This window comes from Pyxicephalus adspersus, chromosome 1, assembly GCF_032062135.1.
Source record: "Pyxicephalus adspersus chromosome 1, UCB_Pads_2.0, whole genome shotgun sequence".
Lineage (NCBI taxonomy): Eukaryota > Metazoa > Chordata > Amphibia > Anura > Pyxicephalidae > Pyxicephalus > Pyxicephalus adspersus.
The window spans coordinates 40,458,845-40,483,372 of record NC_092858.1 but is presented as its reverse complement, the minus strand read 5'-3'; the positions used below and the strand labels follow the sequence as shown (position 1 = coordinate 40,483,372).

The 24,528-nt window shown below is 35.6% G+C and overlaps 1 protein-coding gene across 2 annotated transcripts in view; it reads right to left on the bottom strand.

The window, feature by feature from the left end:
- The window catches only part of STAC3 (SH3 and cysteine rich domain 3), a 52,582-nt gene that overhangs the window by 16,605 nt on the left and 11,449 nt on the right, over positions 1 to 24,528 (bottom strand). The window contains exons 1-4 of one of the 2 annotated variants that reach the window (XM_072407647.1): positions 23,633 to 23,860; positions 17,488 to 17,755; positions 10,194 to 10,291; positions 7,194 to 7,275 (exon numbers count right to left, since the gene is read on the bottom strand). In XM_072407647.1, the coding sequence (XP_072263748.1) occupies positions 7,194 to 7,275; positions 10,194 to 10,291; positions 17,488 to 17,755; positions 23,633 to 23,641 (457 nt within the window). In that variant the 5' untranslated portion in view covers positions 23,642 to 23,860. Of the gene's footprint in view, positions 1 to 7,193; positions 7,276 to 10,193; positions 10,292 to 17,487; positions 17,756 to 23,632; positions 23,861 to 24,528 lie in introns of those variants that run through there. The other variant, XM_072407656.1, reaches the window with a different exon arrangement.

The following is a 24,528-nucleotide window of genomic DNA, read 5'->3' as shown; positions in this document are numbered from 1 at the left end:
ACCTATCATCGTTTTTTAAAAGCAGTGATATATTTATTAACACTTTCAAAAAGGGATGATAACTATTCAAGTAAAAATGCAGTTTCTGCCACTTGAGTGGTACTATGGTACCGCTCAATGGTATCTCAATTTTTCACTTTCAGTAGATTGTTCCCACTTTGATAAATTAAGAGTAAGTAAAATGACAAACAGGTTTCTAAAACAAAGAACAACCAAGTGGAGTACAAATTTTGCTCATCAGTTTGTGATAAAAACTCCCTATAGTTTTGCAAGTGTAGATAAATGTAGTATTTTAGATTTGAATAGAGCAGTGAATGGCTTAAACCTGTCATTTGATTTTCTTTGCTGTCTGAGGATATTTTACTTTGCATCCTGTCCCAGAAATGCAACAGGAGTGAGTGAAATGCACTGCAATGTGAATAGTAGAGATTAATTGGAATACCCAAATTCTGAATTTGTTGGAATTTGCCTTTGTTTTCTAAAATCTAAATCTGAATTACAAGTTTCCCAACGATCAATGGTAAAATTGGAATTTCCCGGTTTTGGGTGTTAAATTGTCACTATTAGCTGGTATTGTCTGGAGGACCTGTGAGACCATGTCTCATAAGAAAAAAAAAATATTTTCTTTAAAAATTTAAAAGTAAAATATAAGCGGGGGATAGCTGTTTTTCAAATGTAGGCTACTGGCTACTGCCAATTGGTGATTGCAAAGCCCTTGAACTTTCTTTTTAGCTATAGGTGACAAAAAAAAACATTATATAGCACTTAAGTGATTAATTAGCATCAGAATGTCCATTATTTAAACATCCCAATGCTTGCAGATGCAATAGGTTTTTGTCTTAGGCCAATTAGAATTATTACACATTCATCCACTGCACAACATTCTTGTACAATGTGTATTATGATGGTGTCTCTATTTCTAGAGAATTTTTAACTCAGGGAATGAGTAGGGTAAACGTAATTGAGGGGGGGATATCTGTGGGTTCATTTTACTAATCCCAAATAAGCTCTCCCATAGGGGTCATGTTGTAAGGCCCTCCCCAGAAACTATGTTTTTTTTTTTTTTTGGTAAATGGAGGAAAGTTACACATTTCCTTTCTTGCCTGAATCCTGTTTTGGCATACCAGATTCCAGAGGACCCTTGCCAGGTAGGAGAGGCGGCACCCACACTCACAACCCCATATCTTATCCAAGAAGGTAAAGGCATTCAAAGGAAATACTGAAAATTTTTCAAAAAGGCTAATCAGTGGTAAATAAAATTGGATGTTGACATACATTATCAAATAATTCTGCAAACATAAAAGTATATAAAACCACTCATACATACAAGCTATTGTTTTCTGTTTTAGGTAATTGTGTGTTTACACCATGCCTGTATGCTGTATGCTGAAAATTCATTCTCCTAAAGGTCAAATGAGGTTTCTTGACATAGATGAGGTTCTGTCATGTATATAAAGCCAGTGACCTGAGTCTTTGGTGGACATGAGCAAATACTGCTGTCTCTGACGGCACATTACAGCCATTGTTTTGACTTTCTTTAGCATGGTAATCTTATACAATATCTTGTTAGAAACCACTTCCATGGTGTTGAGACATGGTGTTCTGAACTTTTTGGCCCAGGTACTGGTTTACAGATGTAGCTTAGATTTTATAATGGAGAGTTTTCATTTTTAATGTCTTCCAAGGTGTGCTGTTTCTCAGTAGATTATTTTTTGTTGCAACCTACTTGAATGGATCTCACTGACATATTTTTGGTGACGGAGTTTAAAAGGGGATGCAGCCATAACTTGCAATTTTGTCAATTGTTGTGTAATAACACATCTTGTCTAATATATTGACCACTACGCATTATGATTTAAAAGTTAACATTAGCTTTGTGTAAATGCAGATCATCCAGTCCACACTGGCTGTATCTATACTCTTCTTCAAAAGAGTTCCTTGGTGAAAATAGCAATTTGTTCAGTCACTTTTGTTTTCAAAAGGTGTTTAAAGTGGAAATAAAACAATATTTATTCTATTTATACATCATGTTATGCTTCAGATATTTAAGATTGCTGTTAAAAATTGGCCTCAGTTCTCTATAAATATATCTATACAAACATATCTGTTTACTGTTAGGTCTTGTCATCCTGAGTCATCTTGAATGGCTATTTACCTACTACAATAATGTACTAAAGCAATTTAGACTATGACTTGAAGCTTTCATAAATTTTTCAGTAATTGGAAATCCCATTCGTTATTAATTGTAACACTAGAAGATTACACTATAAGATTATTTTAGATTCTATTCTTACACTCCTAAACCTAAAACATGCGTAGTTCCAAGTCCAAGTAGCAGGCATTGGTCTTCCTTGACTTCTGGATTACAATCATAATAATCCATTTTCCTGATGTAAAATGTAAAATTTGTGAGGGTAAGTGTCAATTATCTATATTCCCAGGCTTAACCAAAGCATTGTAGTTGGTGGTAAAAATAGCATCCGAGTGTAACAATTATCACCGCAGGAGCAGTTAAATGTTTCTCAGGTTTTTCCTAAAGTGTGGCAAAAATAATCACAGAGCCTCATAAATTTATAGTCTATGGACATTTATTGTAACTCAACATGTAGGAATAAGGGTTAGGGCAATAGTGTCAGATATAATGTCAGATATAGACAGTTCAAATCCCATAGCAGTAAATTACAGGCAGAACTGACAGCTAACCTCTAGCCAAATTCATCCAACAGTAATAATATATAATAGGCATTGAGAGAAGCATCTATCCTGTAGTGTTGGCTCTTACTATTGAAATGACAGTCCCAAAATTTAGCACAAACTGGCTTCTGTCTTGGAGTACCTTTCCTATAGATCACTTCTTTTAATGGCTTCCCCCATTGAAGCTAAATTCCATTGAGAACCAGACTCATCCTCTCAGTGATCCATTGTCCGGAACAAGACTAGCAAAGGCATGGGCCTTTAGGGTTTAGCTCTTGGATGTCAAGGACCCCTTCACAACTTCCTGTTCTTCACACATTAATTCTGTTTGAAGGATTTGCCTAAAAGGGTATCAAATTTAATTACAGGTCATTAGGTAAAGGCATCAGGATAGGGATTTTTGTTCCAACTGTGCTAAGGCTGGATTCCTTACCTACAACAGAAGTTAGCCAACCTAGGGGGAAACAGGATCTAGAACAATCCAGGAAATTCTAAAATTAACCCCTACACCTTAAATAGACCTTTTGTGCTAAAGGGGCACTATATGAAAATGTAATAGAAGCAGTAGACAAGAAACTTGAAACTCCATTGCAGTTTTATGATACTCAAATTGTACCTATCCCAGCACTTTCCATTACCCTTGCTTGAGAATAGTTAAGGAAGGCAGGGCTACTACGTCCTGAGAGATGGTTGTTGGTGGTCTTCTTTACCGTTGGTCCAGCATACTAAAAGGCAATAAACCATTGCAGGGAATTACTGAAAAACAAGCTTAATAAAGAGCAGAAAAAGCAGCCCACTTCTTAATTCTTTGCAGCTTGTTTGGTCTTTTGGAGACCTCCTTTATCCTCCTTTTATCTTCTCCATATCAACTCCATATCAACTCCATATCTAACTCCACTTTTTCTCCATAATTATTCTGAGTTTTGGTTTCTGCTTGTTGTGGGTCACGATTCGGAAACAAGTACGCATATTGGGAGCTTTTACACAACATTCCAAGCACTAGGAATGCAGATGATCATCTAAAATTAGGTGAATGATGCTAACTCTACTCTAAACACGTATGCTATGGTGTGAACCATATGGATCAGTTTTTTTTTTGTTTTTGTTTTTTTGCAAGCTTATTATTATTACCACGCAGTATTTTTATTGGGGCACATTTATTTTTAATACATTTTTTTTAAAAACTGCCTACTGCTTTTCTAATATATTGACCTTATTTTCTTGCTCTGTTCACTTTTAGATAAAATCAGCTTAAACAATGAGCCATATATGTGCATGGCTCTGAATAAACAAGCCCTCCTCAACCCTGCAGCAAAAATGTATTTAGAAGTTCTATTTTGTGCATTTTCAACAAGCGTCTATGGAAAGTATTTTGTGAATGAGCAGATCTGTAATTATATCCATAGTCTTCTTCATCATGGACCCAGCCATTTATGTCCCACCTATACTGTATAAACAGTAAACAAAATCATATGCACGTGTAGGGCAACACAATAAATACATTTTTATACCCAGAACATCAGGCAATGGTTTGGGGAAATGTTAGAACAGAAATGTCAGTATGATAGTACAATGTTACCACCTAATGGACAGTAGAGAGAAAGCATATAATAATCACTTTATTCTGGAATATTTTTTGCAGGGAATAAAACAAAAAGTTAATCTCAGAAGCCATGTTAGAGTAGCCATTATATAATTTCACCTTTAGGAAATTATTTTCAAGTTTAGATTACTGTACCTTTTATATATTTTAGTAGGATGGTTTGAGATGGGAGGATGAAAAAACAGACTACAGTACCTTGACACACATTGGCAAACTAAAATCTATAACACACCATTATCAAAGAATAGTGGAGCAACAGCATCACAAAAAACTTTGGTAATCAATCCTAATACAGCAATATACAAAGCCATGGGTTACACAATAAATTCTAATACCAGGTGAGACATGAAAATGTCTGATGTCAAAATTGCCTGTGAGTGAATACCACCAAACCAAACCAAACAATGCATGATTACAGTCTGGAAAATAGAAATCTATGATATGACCTAGACATCCATTGTTCCCAGAAAGGTGGGAAGTAGCTATAAATGAATCTCAGTGTCATTATCTGGGGCACCAAACAATCGTTCATTGGTTTAGTTACTGTACATTTGTATCAATTACAACACAACAGTGATCAGTGCATTCTTTAACTTACTCCTAACTAAGATTGTTTATATGGTACCAACAGCAATCTTATAATCTATCAACATCAGTACAGGAGTGTGTGTCCAGGTATTAGATTTATGTGGTAACAGGGCTTTTATAATAGAACATTCTTTTTATCCTGCATATTTGCATGTTCAACCCCACCAAGACATATCTTGAACAAATTGATGTTTCACCATTGTTCGTGCATACCACAGTTTGCTAAAATTTCTGCAATACTTTTTATCTAAATGGTGTCTACATAAAATGCCCCCTCACTAAGTTGTCAATGTTTTGGGATAGTGAGGCTTGCATAGCCAGTTGATCCTAAAAGCAAAACATAGGGACTTGAGCTGAAAATAATCTACACAAAATGGTGTATCTCTGATTTTCCAGAATTGGGATTGGGCTTGGGTTTTTTCTCCTATCTTGTAAACAGGGCTGAATGCCTGCATAGCCAGGGCTTCCAGGAAGAAGATAAATAGAAACGTTTATTTTCTATAATAGTTGGAACAAATTTCTGTAGTTTAAATAAAATGAAGCAAGCAAAGTTTGCCATGGTGCTTCATTGTAAAAGAATTTTGAGCGGGAAGATCTTTCACTTTGGTTCATGGTGCTATTACTGTATTGGAACATACTGGGCAGCTCGAAACATTCATTCATATATCATATTGGACCACAAACTACTTAGAAAACTTCATTTTGCCAGAGAAGGTCTGTACAAGGTTGCTTTTATTATCCCAGAATAGGCTCAATGACTGAATAGTAAAATATTTCCACCAACATATATTATTAGTACTGGTACAAGGAATAAAAGTCCCTCTACCCCCCAGCCCAGTCACTCTCGCCTCTGTAGTAGTGGCCTGTGACAAAAAGCAACTTGCTTGTGTGGATAGATTCAGTTGTAGATGTTTCTAAGATCATTCACAATTTATTGATAGGTGCATTTCACAAGAAGTTGTTTTAACTCTTTAATTTGCTTCAATACTTTTACTTTTTTGTACACTCATAGGGGATTGACAAACCTATGTGGTGCTAACAACGGCCTATGACACAGGCCCTTACAACAAAAGGACTGAGTTTGCCATCATGACATCTAGCTATATCATTTTTAAATTGATGCTGCTTCTGATATGATTGTTTAATTTTATTGAAGGGATAGTGCTCTGTAAGCTGAATACAAGAAAGTAATTGCTGCAAAGCTTTAAAGGAGACCATGAACCCTTGTGGATTCTGGAGCAGTGACAATTGTCTCTTTAACATTCCTGCTCTGAATTCATAAGTTTCCTTACTGTTTGGTCTTCCCTATGTGTTAACTCTGGCTAACTTACTAGAGAGTAATTACTTAGCCAACAGGGGAGCTAGGGTTGGGTAAAGGTTTCAGCCAGGACTAGCTAGGGCAGGGGTAAGCAAACTCTGGCCTTAAGGCCAGATACGGCCTAGCTGGTAGTTCGTTCCGGCCTAACGCCCCCTGGCCGATCCCGCCTAATGCTGCCCGGCAACCCCCAGCTCCGGCTTGCCAGCCATATCTGCCAGGGGTTGTTAGGAACTACCAGAGCCGGAGCCGCCTCTTTGCTATTGTTATTATTATTATTAATAATAATAATAATAATATCAATTTTGTCTTCAAGCCCACTTTTTTAACTCGGTGTAGTTTTTCCTTGCACAATTCTAACTCTATGATAACATCACATGTCATTTCACTTTCATTTGTAACACAGTAGTAATAATACATCCTTATATAAATGTGACAGTACAATTCTGATTCTAAACTCATTCAAAAAAGGTTACATTTAATTTTCTCAACAAAATGAGTATAATAAAAGCACAATAATAATAGGAAGCTTGGGTAATTATCACAAAAGCACAGGTAATTGTCTGTCATGCAGCTTATTCAACAAGCAGTTCAAGGTGCAAAGCACCCAGTCAGCAGTTCCCAGCTTTCATTATTCTCTAATTCTCTACAGACTATCTTTATAACAAGTCAGACATCTGGTCTTGTAGGGACACACAATCTCAAAGCAGATCACAAACCTAGCCACCTAGCGGCTACAGATTCCACATAAGTCACAAAAAGCAGTTCATATCCCCCAAAAGACAGAAGAAAATGAATAATAATGGTGTTCAGATGAATTCAATTAGGAGATACTCAAAACGGTGCGGAGCTCACTTTTATGAACAATCCTGATTGTTACGTATATAATTGTATTAATGGTTGGAATTCAGAGAATGATAATCAGTCTGCATTTCACAGAAATGATTTTTTTTTCTAGAAATCTAATAAACTATAAGAAGTAATAAAACTTACAGAAAGGGAGCAGTTCCTTTACACAGGCGTATTGTTGATTGCTGTACAGGGGAGAACTGTATGCACGCCGAAAACCTGGGGGCTATAAAACAAATAAGTAAACATAAGTATATATTACCAATAAAAGAATATAGGTTAAACAATCTGTCATGGGGCAACGTTCCTATGTGAGAAGCCTTAGATGGAAGATGCCATTCTCTGACTCCTAGGTCTCATACATTACCACTAAGGTAGAGAATATATTCATCAATAATAATGTAATTACACCACACGGTTCTATGAATCCCAGAGGATAACAGCTTCCATCTGAAGATTCTCTCATGGTTATGTTTATTCTGGTAATGTTCCCAAAAATAACTAAACCACAGTTGCTAGTAATGAAATAAAATGGAAACAAATGGACCCTACAACTCAAGTTGAGGTAGATTATAATATTGTAGAACAAAATCAGCTGTGTATTTCCCTTTAATATTTATATATTTTGCCTTCCATTGCCCCTGTGTTTAAACTCAAAATGTAATTCTTACCTTACTTATCATCACCCTTATGTTATACAGTTTTCATACATTTTTTACCATCATGCAAAGTTTTATTATCCGGGCACTAGCATTGTATTTAGAAACAATAGGAGTGCCATAAAACTTCCGAAAAGACTTGCTTGTTGTTCATTTGTTGCTCAGAAATGTTTTTCTTGTCTTACTGATGTAGCAAGTAAGTAGGGGGATCCATGTGGCAATCATGACTGGGTGTTATGCTAAAAAAGTCCACTAATTGTCATGGATGTTTATTTTACTTTGTTTCTAAATACTCATCTGATCTTAGTCACTATAGATGGCGGCATTGGCAGACTGATTGGTTTGATCTTCAGCTTATCAGGTATGCGTATGCAGTCATTTAGGAAAGCATGCATGGCAGGCTGATGACTATGCCAATAATTGAAGCATGGATTGCAGGCTGACAATGTCCCCACTCATTGAAACATGCATGGTGGTATAGCTAATAATTAAGGCATGCATGGCGGGCTGACAGTCCTGCTACTAATTCAAGCGTACATGGCAGGAAAACAACAACGCTACTTCCTGAAGCATGCATGGCAAAATGACAACTATGCTACTAATTGAAGCGTGCATGGCAGGATGACAACAATGCTACTAACTGAAGTGTGTATGGCAGGCTGACAACTATGCTACAAACTTAAACGTGCATGGCAGGCTGACAATGTCAATACTAATTTATCGGTGCATAGGATGCTGGCAACTATGCTACTAACTGAAGCAACCATGGCACACTGATAATGTCACTAATAATTGGAACATGCATTGAGGTATGACAACTGTGCTACTAATTATAACATGCATGGCAGGCTGACAACAGCACTACTTATTGAAGCATGCATTGAAGACGGACAGTGCCGCTACCAAATGAGAGGTGCATTGCATGCTGACATTTACGCTGATAACTAAAGAATGCATGGTAGGCTGACAGTATTACTACTTATTGAAGCATGCATGGCCAACTGATAATGCCGCAAAACTAAATGTGCATGGCAGGCTGATAACTGCACTACTAACTGAAGCATGCATGGCAGACTGACAACAACTCTATTTAATGGTGTATGGATGGAAGGCTGACAATGCCATTACTAAATTTATAGGAGAGGACCTGAACTAGGCTGTATCACACAACATCAAGGACATCATAGGAAACACATGACCTAGTTGTATTCAGGTATCTGGATAAACAAAAACAGGCTGTGTAATTAATTTATATTTAGCTATACCTTTGGAAGACAATATAATTGACATATGTATTTCTAATATAGCTAGTGTTTACATTTTACAGTTTACATCAACCTTCAAGTTTCAGTGCACAAAGACGAAACCTGCTCAGATGCCCCAATTGTTGGTAAGTTGGGCTTCTCTAGAAATGTGTTATGGGGCTTGCCTGCAAAACCACACATACAGTAAATAGAATAGGAGCTTACTGATTTTTTTTTTCTTTAGAGTCTAGTTTAGACATTGGGGGAAAACAGTCCAACATGCCTTCATTTTTAGTCACATATAATCCAAACCTGTCACAATAAATACCTAAATGATAAAAGAAAACTGCACACTGACCTGTCTGGATTAGAGAGATAATGCCTTCCTATGTGGCCTTTTATTTGGTTAGGTGATCTGGGTGGGCAGGCCTCATGAATTATATGGTGGCATTCTCTGCTATTGGAAATAGTGGCACCAAATTATTTTGCTCTGATAGGGCACAGATGGAGTACCTGGATGGGAAACTAGTTACCAATGCAGTTCTTTAATTTACAGTGTTCCCTTGATTTATCTAGCAGAAGATACTCAACATCAGCCATATCCAACCTTATTACCCATGAGGAACCCTTGATGTATTAGGCTTGGGAAACCCCAATAAAACCATTTGGGTTTTTTTTTTTTGGGGGGGGGGGGCAATGATAAAAAAAATGTCCTAAGTTGGTGGCCATTGGAGGGAATACACCCCTACAGTGGTTGTCATTTTACAGACACCTATAGGCAGGTTTAGAATCATGCTGCTGGTTCTACCAAGTAGAGTTAACTCCAGATCCCCACATCATCATATGGAAGCTCTGCTGACCACAGTTTGAGGAACCCCTAGCAACCTCTGCAGCAACTTTAGGGTTCCACAGAACCCTGGCTGAGAAGAGCTGCTGTACACATTTAGCATAGGACAAAATCACAAAATTTAGCTAGATTTTGAAAAAATAAGTTGGAAAAGAATTTAAAGTTTGGCTAGAAAACATTCCAGCTGGCAATTCTACTTAGTAGGCACAGTTAAATATTGTGTTTACTGTTGCTCATACATACTTAGCATAAATTTAAGCCTTCACTTTAAAATCAACAGCATGAAATTTCATTTTTTGCAAAATTATCTTTTATAACTTCATGTGTAATAATTAAAAAAAAACTAAGTAACTCTCACAGCTCAAATTAAATGTAAATATACAAAGAAACTTACTATCTTGCCGAAACATTTCTGGAATTCCACGTATGACTGACAATGATGGTGAATGTTAGTTTTGCAATTCTTGCATCTTAATCCAAACTTGTTGTTTACTAGAAAAAAATAAAATAAATGTAATCAGTTTTATAGTATGTCTACTGGAGATAACATAGACAGAATGCTTTTCTATAAACTGTAAAAGTCTCTCTCTATATATATATATATATATATATATATATATATATATATATAATTATATATGCCTGTGTATATTATATTTTTTACTATTTTTTTTAGTCTTTTTTACCCCTTAGCAACACAGTGAAGTTGTGCTACCACCTGAGCAGGAGATGCCTGCAAACATTCCTACACCATCAACTTAACTCAAGCACAGCCATCAGACCATTTATTAATCTTTGACACCCATCATAATCAACTCAAAAGCACAAAATACTTTACCCAATAAAAGGGGAAAAAGATAAACAGACTGAGACCTTGTGATTTTAATTTTTGATCTCTATGTTTTACAAATAGCACACCAATGATGTATTTATGTTCATTTTCTTGGCATTTCTATTGATTACTGTTTTGAATGTTTGCAGTGCATTTTGTGCCCTAGGTGTATATTCGAATCAAAGCATGTCTCTGTATTTGCAGGTAAAAGTAACTGCCTTTGTTCATATACAAGTATATATGTTATTTCTTTACTTTTCTCATTTGAACACAACTGAGTATTCAAAGAGAACATAAATCAGGCTTTGGATAAATAAATTGGATAAATAAAGTTAATATTCATACAATTTGCTGTAAGAAGATTCTTTACTTGTTTAGTAAAGGAGCTTAAAATCACTAATATGGAGTAAACTGGAGTGTCACTTTTTGAGGCAGTATTGGGGCAAGCCAAGTTTTTTTTCCATCTCGACTGTGATTAACAATTTATTGGATAGTCTGTCACTACAATGTCTGTTTCCTAAAGTTGTCATTAAATACAAACAACAATGAAGCAAGCACATGGGACTTTTAAGGCAGTAATGAATCATATCAATTAAAAATTAGCTTTTTCTGATTTTAATAAAATATGATGTATTAAAACAATTTTGTGTACAACTCAACACATTTTGGGGACTCTAGATGATGCAACACTCTCAAATTATTTCTGCCTTGAAAGTCTCATGTGCTTCATTGTTGTTTGTATACTGTAAAAGGGATGTGGCAGTTGTTGGTTTGATAACCAAGTCAGAAAACAAAAACATTTTATTGATGTTGTCATTAAATATATCTAAACCTAAATATATTAGTTGCGTACAATTTTTTTTTGCTTTTTAAATTGTAGTGCATGTTTTTTTTTAATTGGTTTAACAAACGATTCATAAATACCTTTGATCCTGCCAGTTTTCCCTTTTGATAACTTTTTATTGGAAGTCCGCAAGCTCCTAAATCAGCCAGTGCTTCATACAAATAATTGCACTCAGCACCAAATGATTGCAATTTTGCTGGTTGAATGATAGCTGCCTATATATGTAACTGAACCTTCTGCAAAATAGCTTGACCCATTATATTTAATAATAAATTATTATATATCCACCAGTAATAAAACAATCACATTGTGGACTCCGATGAGTTGTGTTTCTTTTAATGTATACTCTATATATTTCCACTGTTCATGTGCTTTATTATATACACTATTATCTTGCATAAATTGGTATACATTGTGAAAACAAAAAAATGTACCCTCTGGTGCTATAACAATATTTATAACAGTACATATGTATGTATATATATATATATATATATATATATATATATATTATATAAAGAGGATGCATTTTCTTACAGAATTATTGGTTAAGCTGTGTACAGACATTTTTTGTAAAGCACAACAACCATTCGGCCTGGAATGATTTTGGCTGCTCTTGGTGGAAGCGACAGTGAGCAAGCTGCTTATAGTAACAGGCACAGCACATAGGAAGTCTGTCCAGCTCTGTGTTCCTCATACTCGCACAAAAGTTTTCAACAAAGGACAGAATTATGAACTCCCAACACTCACTGACAGCAAAACTTCTGTAAGCCCACCATTTCTAATGAGGGGGCCAGCTTGTCTTTTCCTTCTCATTATTAGTTCCTTGTGACTTATCTATCCAAAGACATAGTCTTTGCATTGCACTATAAGTGCTCACTTCTTTCTGGTTGTAAACCTGTAAAGTTTTTGAGCAAAGGTTTACAATTCCCAAATTTTCTAATTCAGTGCAAACCTATGGTAACAGCAAACCTGAACTCCACCTGTCTGGAGAAAAGCAGGCTCTGTATGAGGGGTTCATTACGTTTCCAGGTATCCAGGAAATGAGAATTGTTTCTAAGATAATCAGCACAACTATTTATCTAAAGGAGTAAATAGAGAAATAAAAGTCTACATATGTAACACAAGTGTTACATTAGGAGTGCAGTTATCATTACTTCATTACCATTGCACATAGCCATTACTAATGAAAACATTGAAATGGCAATTTGAGGCAACACACTGGCTACTAAACCCTAAATAACTTATAATAAAAACAAAAAATGTGGTTGTCACTGCTATCATTTAAAACAGTCATCAACAGAAATGGTAAGAGAATTAGCATGAATAAATACTTCTATGGTGTGTTATTTTTAAAATATATATTTATTAAGGAAAAATCAAATAGGCTTAGTCTGTTTACCTTTTTTCCTCTTTTTACTGGATGGAGTATTTTGTACTTGGTTTTCATGTGTCACTTACGCTCAAATTATTTTTCTTGCTTTATTTTTGGTCACCAGGAGATGGCGCTGTGTACTTTCCATCTCTCAATTCTCCATTGACAAGAGTTTGTTATCCAGTTTACATGATGACACAATGCCATCTCCTGGTGTCACCCATATAAAAACTGAGATTCTTTTTCTATTTTTCAGGGGAAAAAATCTTAAACTAAACCAAGAATAATCAAGAATTAAATTCTAAATTTATCTATGAGTAAGGCTACATAGACACGTGCAACAATTGTCCTTGGAAACAAACTTTCCACGACAGATCATTGTAATAATTGTAAAAAAAATGCGCAACGACTGGTCAATGAGACTGATGAACGAGGAATCTCGCTGGAAATGAACGACCGTCCCGGCGGATCTGATTGGGCGACGATCATTCATAATCTATTGTGTGTACATTCGTTCAATGATCGTGGATTGTTCTGTGATACACTTTCTCCTTTACATGTCACTACCTGCATCGTTCAAACCATCGTATCTAGCATGTGTACACTATTGGTGGATTATATTTGAACGATCGTATTGTTACACCATGTACAGAATTGTGCACAATACGATTGTTCAAAATAATCAGGAATAATCCTAGATCATTCGTTTTCAAAGGATAATTATTACATATGTGTACCTAGCCAAAGGGGGAAAAGGATTAATTGTCTGGCAAAGACCTTTAATGTAGGAGACAGCACACCAATGTCAGAGAGGGAGAGACATCTGTAGGTTGCCTCTTGTCAAAAGGAACAAACCTGGGGCTCTATTTATAAAACAGACAATCAGACAGCTCCTCAAACATTCCTTCTTGGGAATCTTCCAGATCCATATGTCTCAATGGCAGTATTTTTTTCCCATGGGAATGTTTGAGGGAATGTCAGATTCCCCATTTTATAAATAGAGCCCTTAGCCAATGCAAATGTATCCAAAAGTGCAGAAGCTAACCAAACCGATGAAATGGAAAACAATAGTAAATATTCTTCCAACTGGCAAAATTTGTGTTTCTATGACAATCCTAAAAATAAATTAAAGTTGTTTCCCTTCATCTCCACCTTGTCATTGGATGTATACCCAAAATTCCTCTTTTCCAAATGGGGTGACATGAGAAGTTACACATATTTTGTGTGTGTGATATATTAGACCCGATTTATTATAGCTCTCCCAGACTGGAGAAAATGGACCATAATGGGACAACCTTGGTGAGCCACCAAAATCTAAGATGGATTTCTTACAAATCATTTGCTATCGTTTGGCAAATGTTTTTAACCCCTGAACCAGATGCATCGCAGATTGATGAATCACCCAGGTTCTCCCATGATAATCTATCTTCTCCAGTCTTGGAGAGCTGTAATAAATCAGGCCCAATGTGTTTTTTGTGTTTATACTACTTTCTACCTCAATATTTTTACCTTAGCAACGTTTTGGGGTGCTTATTGCAGTGCAGGAAAGGTAACTGAGGCAAGATGTTTTCCCTTGTATGTATGTTCTCCATGTTTGTTTGTTGTTTGTTCTTGTACTTTATTTGTTTAATAATGAATTAAAATAGCCTTTTAAAAAACGGACATGTAGGCTTTTTTTAAAACAGATGGGACTATGTACATTCTTTCCATCATAGATATGTATCCCTTACAGTCAGCATTTTTTTCAGTGATTGTACACTGACCTCCAGCTTAGTTTACAGCGGGGGTGTCAAACTCTGGCCCGTGGGGCAAATCTGGCCCCTCAGCGCCTTTTTTTTTGCCCCCAAAAGAATCCTAAATATGAACTGCACCTCGCCCGCCGCTGCATTGAAATAGCGCCGCTACTACAATTCCCAGCATCATTCGTGTCTATAGACCAGCAGGCTCTCTGCCTATGCGTGGCCCCGCATTGGACTGTTTTATAGATGCAAGTAATGCCGGGAAGTTTAGTAGCGGCGCTATTTCAATGAAGAGGGACTTTCAACAGCGGGCGGGCATAAGATTTAGCTCTGCATTGGCCGCGTCTGCCATTTCCAGCACTCCCTCTCATCTGTACTTTTTCTTGCTACTCCAAGGCATGGACTTGAATGGTTGGATTTTCATGGAAGAATATTGTTAATATCATTGTTAGCCTGTGCAAAAAGGGTTACCATTGAAAATTAACTCAATGGTAAAAATTTGTATAAGGCTACAAATAGGGAAAGAGGTATAAGATTTTTTCTTTCTCTATTATAAGCTTGTTCCAGATTGAATGTGAAGCAAAACCTCTTTGTTTCCACATGAAAAGGTTTTATATTCAATGGGAAGGAAAAACTTCCTCAATTTTTTTAAATAAATTTCAAGGTAGGCCCGTGACTTGGTCTAAAATTTTAATTTTGCCCTCTGTGTTATTGAGTGTGACACCCCTGGTTTAAAGTCTTGGCACAATTCACTATATTCACAACAACTCATTCCCAAGGTTTATAAGTTTTTGTCCTTTAAATTAATGAAAGTTGAGTTAATCATTAATAAAACAGTAATTTAAATTCTTCAATTTTAAGTTTTTTATTGCTTTGCTCCTTTGTGGAAATTGGTATTCCTTGTTGTTGTTTTTCCATTAATATTTCAACTTTTTTAATTTACCCTAACTATATTTGTTAGTGTAGCAGTCTTTATTTTATTTGTAAATAACTTTACATACTTTTACAAAAAAAGTTATTTTAGTGCCATTAATAATAGGACAAACAATAGAATAAAATGTGAGCAGCTGGTGCTGCTGTGACCTGCAGAACAAATTCCTCTTCAATGCAAATCTAGCTAAAGAGCTAAAAAGAATCAGAAGAATAGAACAAGCCTATGGGCATTAGTTTGAGAAAACCTGCATTAATCAATGAAGATTAATCCAATAACTTTAAAATTGTGCAAAACAAAATATGAGAAAACACTAAAACCCCTAAAACTATGAAAATCTAATATTCTTTTAATTATTTATTATGTCTCCCGTACAGATTTAAGGCTCAGGGCGGTGGGTGGGTTGTGTCTTAGGCCCAGACCTGCCATGGGAGAGTACGTGCATTTAGTGGTCTGTAGGTCCGAAGAAGTTTGGGACCACTGCATTACAGGACCTCAAGCATTAACATGCATGTTGACCTAAAAATGCCTGGTTTTGGTTTTGTGCATTGTTTGATGCGTTTCCATTTATTCCTAATAACATCACAACGTGACTTCCTAATTCACTGCAATGCAATGCAGGTCAAGATATTAGAGTGCTTTCTGCTCATGCAAATAATCTATGTCTGATTTTTTGATTTTTGATTTCTGTGGTGTGCTGAGCAGGTTACACAAATAATTTGGCTGTGTCACCTAAGCACACAGTAATGCTCAAAATTAATGCACATTGATGCACATATACTGAAGCAGAACGTGTGAATGGGCCCTATATTAGCTAAGAAGTTAAGGAAAGAAGAAAGGTGAACAAAATATACAGAGCTGATAAAGAAGAAAAAGAAAAGGTGGAAACATAGGAAAAGAAATATATGATATGTGAAAAGCCAGCATGTAGTTAACTTTGAATTTAGTCTAAGGAATCTGGAAATAACTAATAAAAAAGTAGAAATAGTTCAGAAAATCACTGCTACTTTGCAATGGACACCCAGAACCCCAATACAGTGTATTGTATTGTATAGTGTATTAGCTGGGACAAGGGAAAGTGAAAATATATATATAAAAAAACTTTTTTATGGCCCATAGTAAACCCCTACATTCTCTATTGATGTTCCAAGGATACACACCAGATCTATCTAACCTCGGTTCATCAAATCATACCCAATGTTCAGGTGAGACAGCACACCTGACCAAGAAATACATGTCCAGCTATAAAATGATTTGGTGAAACAGCAATAAAAAGGTCATTGTGGAAAATTTAGTATGTGAAATAGAAAGATATCACATTGTTTAACTACAGAGAAAGACAAACAAAGAGAATCTATTCTAGCAATGTCTAATGTCTAATCTGTTCATCTATACTCATGGTATTACGGGAAACCATCCTCACATTTTCAATAGCTGTTAAGGATGCATCTACCCTCATTTCCTAAATATGTATAGAGACAGGAATTGTTTATTGTCTAATATCTTGGGTGATGTTTCTAACATAATGGCATGTGAAATATAGAACTATATTGTTAATGGTGACCACCCGCTACTTGCTCTGCATTTTTAATAAGATGTCACTTACAAGATTTCTGTCCTCTGACGAGGGCAAAACTCACACCTTCTATTTTAGATATCACCTCATCTGCTGATATAAATATACATATTAACCATTAGCTGCTTAGATCTTCTTCTAGAAAATTAGGCATCGCAGCTCAATCCAACAGGAACTGTGGTTTCTTATCAGTGCGTGCCTTTTGGATATTTACTGCAGAGCCAAACAATGTTTTTATTAGATTGTTCTAGTTTGTCTGTAAAGGTATTTCTGTCATTCTTTGGGGTGTACATACATATTTATTCCTATTATTAAATATTCTTATTATTATTTCTAGCAGTGGATAGAAAATTTCCCTCACATACTCAGAAGACTGTGAAGAATCACCTACAGACAATCATTCTGGCGCACACCTCACAGAACTTTGGCTTCTTCAAATAATGATCCTTGAATTTGTGGGGTTTGTCATTCACAGGACGAGGTGGTTCTGGAGGAGATTCATCTTTTTCCTCTTCTTCCTCCTCCTCTTCTGACTCATAGATGTAGTAAATTATTGGGCCCGAGTTGGGAAGCTCGCCATTTGGCTGAGTGTCTGGGCTTGGGGCCGGGGACTCGTTTTCTTTCTTCTTCTTTTTGAACATTTGCTTTAGTTTCTGAACCTGAAACACGTATTTAGAAAGTATATGTCATTCATAATGTAATTATTGTAATCTTGGGTTTCAGATATGTCAACAATGAAGCCTATATAACAGAATATAGTAATGGTTACACAGACTTATATTTGGTTGCTAAATAAGAAACTATTAGTTGGAGAATGAGTTGCTGCTTAGCCAAGTACGTTTTAATGTGTCAAATGAAAGACATTGGCCCCAATTTATTAAAGCTGTACAGGGCTGGGAAAATACGCTTTCATCAGTGAAGCTGGGTGATCCAGCAAACCTCGAATGGATTTCCTAAAAGTCATTTGCTATTTGTTAGCAAATGTTTTCAATTCTGGACGAGATCCATTCCAGGTTTGCTGAATTACCCAGCTTTACTGATAAAGAAGTGTATCATCTCCAGCCCCAGAGAGCTTTAATAAATCAGGCCCAAGAAATCAGAAATTTGCCTGAAAAGCTTGTTTTCCTCCTTCGCTGCCTAGGACATCACAATCCTTTCAAGAGCTTTAATAAATTGGGCTATTAGGTCCGATTGGTAAAGCATTGCAAAACTGGAGAATATATATCAGGGGAGTACCTGGCTTTTGCAGCAAACCTGGAATGGATTTATTTTTTAAAGAAAATTTAAAGAAATTTTTTTAAGACAAGTATAACAGGTCAATCAGATGGACAGTAAAGAATAAACAGTAACATTGACTAAGGATATTGCAAACAGAACATCACAACAGAACATTAAAAGAAATGAAGATACTGTAAAACGCCATCCACTAAACCAGTACTTCCTAGACTTGACCTTTGCACCTTTCCCCCCCCCCTTCAAATATCCCCAGAGGGTAAATATTTTTAATCCTAGACCAGATCTATTTCTGGTTTCCTGGGTCACCCAGGTTCTCCCACAATAGTCTATCTTTTCTACCCTTGGAGAGCCTAAATAAATCAGGCCGAAGGGTCTTCATGTACTAAAGGAGCAGGGGCTGTTCACCTCGTAAAGTGAAAACAGGATTTTTGCAAACACATAATTGGTTTTAGTCAGGATTTCTCGTTATTCACTAACATTAAACATGAACAGCTTTTATTCCATTGTAGGAAATGATAGCAAACATAAAATGAATCATAATTAAAAACCTGATTTTAATGTTACCATAGGACCTGCTACTGAGAGATTGGACAAAAACTATCATTTATGCAACTATGATTTATTGGATAAATATGTATTAGTAGTATCTAGTAAAGCCTTTGTAAAATTGTATTGTATTTAATCAGGAACATATTTAACGTTAATTGTAATATTTGCAACAAAATACATTTTGATACAAATCTTAGTTTCTTACATGCTTGCATTACTATATTTATTTTGTTTTATTAACATATATATTGCTGCTGTCTGCATTTCATTGCATACAAAATGCATTTTTCATATTTTAGAAACTACATTCCATTAGGTTTTCATTGCAAGAGAAGTATACCAAGACACAACCATTACTGTATGAGCAAATATTCCAGCCCCATGACCACACAGTAAAAATCAAAATTAGAGTTGAATAAGGTATATTGGTATACATAATTATTTAGTACTTAAAGGGTGAATATTTTGTGCCGGCCCATCCGTACAAAATATACTTTGCTGTAATATAAAGACGGTTTTAGTAAGACTGGCAATGCATTGCTTTATTACATTGCCACAGGATGTGACAAATATTAGATAGGTACATTAATAAACATCTGTTTGATTAATAGCACAATTGGTTTAGTTCTGCAGTACAAATTACCAAAGAGGGATGTAGCCATAGGAACCCACTTTGCAGTGAGTTTTGTTAATATATTCCAGGTGCATGGTGTATATTTAGGGCATTATCCTATAAATAACAGCATGCTCACAGAAATAACTAACTAATGTGACGCTAAATTGAGTTTCTCTGACTTCTTTTTTAATTTGCTACTGGAAAAAGATCAAATTTGCTGTTGTTTAATAAATATCTGCTGCAAAGTTTTATTTACAGGATCTGAAATTATATTGTCTAGCATGTTAGAAGTACTGATAGCACAACTGGTCCTTACAATTAATTACATTGACAGGTGGATTGATAATATTCCATATGGTCAATTCAAAAGCACAAAAACACAATGTATGGGATTCCAGGACTGCGGAATGCCGGCAAATATTTTTATGGCTAGGCAGCTGATCACAGACACTGGCAGATGTTATAAAAAGCTTGTTTAATATGGATAAGTGTGTGGAAAAATCAAGTTTAATTGTAAGAATGCAAGCTTAGGAATAGCTTTAATGTAAAATGTGATGAATAGATCACGAACATATAATTTAAAGGTTTACATAACAGTTATCTTAGCACCAGGCTCCTTAAGAAAATTTAAAAAGGTAATTAGGATAAAATTTGGCTTCAGAGATTTCGAAATTTTAGTTTGCAAAGTAAATGTTCATTTATTCTGATTCAACCTACAGATAAAATTCAAATAGGGTTTTGCAAAAAATAGCAAAGAGGGCAAGAAACAAGGACATATATTATAAATAAACCTCTTGTATGAAATTGAGATTTGATGGTTGTTTGGTCTAGGTATGTCCCCACGTATTAGAGAACACTCCAACAAGCACTGTTTTATTGGAGTTATTTCTCACTGTTGTAGTGAGATATTGCTCCCCAAAAGGGATGAGTAAAATACCCAAATACCTCAACCAGAGAAATACATAATGATTAATAGAAGAAGCTGAATCATTTTTTTAAGGCTAATAGGCAAATTACTGTTAAATGGAGAGATAGACACCATAGGGGACATGAACCAATGCTAAAAATACTGCTCAACACAAAGAAGGAATTTTTATGTTGTTTTAATGCCTTTAACATGTTGGATGTCTTAAAGCTAATAACTTTAACATAATTTTAAATATTTTTAAAAAAAGTGTGGTTCTACCTAAATTTTAACTGGACTCTGAAATAATAGATACTCTGTGGAACAGGTATAGTGCTGGGGATGTCATTGATTAAAGCTATCTGTTGTATAAGGATGGGAGAATGACAGGTTACCATCATCGGTCATTGGATGATAATAATTGAGGATGGATTTTTATCACTGGTCAAGGTTACGGACACTAAATCACTTTTCCACAGTTTCTGTGTTTGTATTTACATATAACTCTTTGTTGAAAATGGGTATAGGGTACCAATATACCCCAACCCCCCCCCGAATGTCAACACAGGGAAGTAATTAGAAATTCACCCTAATGGAAACACAGAAGTTCTAATCCTTCACAATTCTAAGTAATTTGATTGGAATTTGAAATCCCCAATACAACATTCTCGGCTGCATAAATTTTACAAATATTCAATTTGCAATTATTTTTACTCAAAACACTCAATATCAGAAACAGATCCAAAGAACTCCACAGTAACAAGCATACCAAGTGTACTTTTTCAAAGCAAAGGGCTTAGTGAATTAAATAAATGTAGTAATTCACGCAGGAGCAACTACAAGGCTGCCAATTGCCCTCTGAACCCTAGTGTTAGTCTTAGATTTACCATGGCAGAATTCCATATTCCAATTTTTCCATATGTTTTTCTCATTGTCCAGTGATTCCATTATTTTTCTCCTACTTGGTTTGAACAAAAAAAAGTAATTACATTTTTGGACATATGTTTTACAATGCCAGTGGTATGTTGCAGTAAAGTTTCCTCATCATTTCCACATTATACATATATTAAAAGCTTTAGGATGAACTTTATCTGCATTATCTTTCAATTTATTATTATGTTGTACTATCTTCTGTAGAATTTATTTGATCCGGTCAGCCATAGAGAGTACCCAAACCAATTCTTAATTTTCTGCTTCCAGTTTTATTAAAATCCTCTCTCTTCAGCTTAGGGGCTGGTCACAGAGATGCCATGCATTACACTGTCCAAGAATGTGTCCTAGGAATGTGCACACAACAAATGGAAAAACATTTCTTCTGATCCTTTACTTTTCATGTAGCTATTTTGAGGGACATTTTAGTGTATTTTCAGTGACTACACATTCTGAGGTTTTACTAATCTCTGGAAAGTAATTCTTCATTTTTTGTTTTGCCCTTCCACATTTTCACAAAGTTATTTCATAAACAGGTTGTTGTTATTTCCTAAGTACTTATCTATAGGTCAGATGATGTTCATTGGTTACAGTAAAATCCTGCTAGCCTGAATATTAGTTAGCCTTAGCAGGCTGTTGAAAAAAACTATAAGGCATGTTGTAATCTAAAACAAGGAATCGAAAACAAGAAACATGGAATAGATATGTCATATATCAAATATGGCAACTCCGGTACACATATGAATAAAATACATCAATTGTAATATGAAAGGGGTGAAAAAAGATATATCCCAACCATACCATACCTACCACCAAGGTTGGGAAATTTCTCTCATCTCTTTTACCAGTCAACATAGTGCTGAGCACAGGCTTTATACCTTCTTGTTTTATTGGAACAAACAAGGACAGAGACAGAAAAAAATGCTGTAGTTCCACTAGTAAGGACATTACATTATCCAAGCAATAAACATAACACTACCATCTAATACAACATAATCTTTGGGAATGGTTGTTGCGCCTATGTTTGTATAGGCAGCATACTTACAACATATATAAGCCAAGCAAAATAATTTACAGTCATCATTTACAGTGTGTGATATGTACTAAATGTAAATCACTTTAATCAAAAAGCTGCACCACCTTACAAACCCATATGTATCCACATTCACATTGGACCAATATTACTGCAGTTCAAAACAATTGTGAATAAGCCTTTCACCGCCAAATCCTGTCATGTTGTACAATATCAGCGACTGCTAACTCCCCTCTCAAAAGCTCAAAATAAAGTTCAGATGTTACGGCAATCTCAGATCTTCCTGGGTGAATTCTGCTTTCTATTTTTGACACACTGAATGTAAATTTTTGTGTATAAAGAAGAAAATGTGATATTCACTAAATATTCATTGCAGGTGAATTTTCCTGGTGCATATGATTTACATTACAGTACATGATAAACCACTTGCAAATGTTTGGTGAATTTCTGCTTTATAAATTTAGCCCAGGGTGATTTACAGGGACATCCCATCATATGAATAGTATTACAGGGTCAAAGGTTTGCTGCCCCTAAGCAATTAATATATCAACCTAAATTTAAATGTAAAAGCAGAAACAAATAACTGATTCAAAATATATACACATAATCATATTGAAAAAATGCTATTTTTGTACAGATGTATCATCTTGTGATATTTTACGGAACATATAAAGCAATCTCTAAAAATTATACATTTAAAGATCTTTACAGAGTTTGTACATAGACAGATAACCTGTGACCTGAATTATAATACTGATCATTTAAATATTGATTAAAATATCCATTTATAAGATATATATTTACAAATCATTGACAAGCAGCTGTTAGATAATATATGAGAAATCAATGCACATGGAAATCCATTTATGTTTACAGCAGGTTCTATGAAATGTGACAAATGTAGTTTTACTCTATGCATATTGTTAATGTGTCAGTCGTGAGGTTGTGGTATTCCTGGACACAGGATGAAGCATCTAGAAATAATTTTGTAGTAAGTAAACCCACAATTTGAGAATTTAGTTTTTTCTTCAAAAAGTCTTTAAAAGTTTATACTCAGAACCAATGACTTCAGCAGCCCTGTCTCCTTCTAATTATGACCTGGGAACTATATTAAGCAGTTTTCTTTATGACCAATAAACACAACAAAGACTGTTCCTACGTAAAGATATTGGGCATGAATCGGAGTACGAAAACACAATAAGCCCACTAAATATGTTACAATATATATACTGTAAATTTATAGAAAATATATGTAAAAAATATGTTACCTTTTGCATGACTGCTAATATTCTTTGTCCAAGCCCAGAACTTCAGCTATTTCTGTAGACAGGGTGTTAATAAATCAGATAAGGACAAGCTGAAAGATGTTGATGGACATTATTGTTCCAGTCTCTAATTAGAGATGGGTGGGAGAGCTAAACGTCACCAGGCTGTATTACATAATTGTTAGCATTGTCCTACAATGTACTAATTTTATATTACTGGGCTTATTTAGCCATCAGATGATCCCCTAATACTGGATACAGTAGGGAATTTGGCTTTGATCAGCACTTGTCACTTCCTGCAAATAACAGAATGAGGCAATATTGACTGAACAGGGCACAGTACTACTTGGCAAAACATTTACGCCAGAGGAGATGACTGACACGGAGCTATGTATGCCATCCAGTATTGGTGACTAAGAATGAAGCAGGTCTTTTTATAGATAGCACAGGGTAACAGTAACATAGAGATACAGGCTGACCATACACCACCTATAAATAGCAAACAATTTGTCAATTTGACCATTAGGCAATGCTTATAACCTTTGCTTATGAGTTTCCTATTTTTATTACACAAACAGAATCAATAGCCACTCCAACCATACCCACCCCTTCCACCTGTAAATCATCACTGGCCTCCCTCAGCCCTTTTACTGTGGATGAATTCTCTTCTCTCATCATCTCCATCTACTACCTGTCCGCTTGACCCAATTCCTTCTGATCTACTCCGTGCCCATTCCTCCACTCTGGCCCCTGCCCTAACTGAACTATTCAACCTCTCCCTTTCTACTGGTAAATACCCCTCCACTTTCAAACACGCCATAATTCTCCCTATCCTAAAGAAACCCTCACTGGACCCCTCCCTACCCTCCAACTACCGTCCTATCTCCCTTCTCCCATAT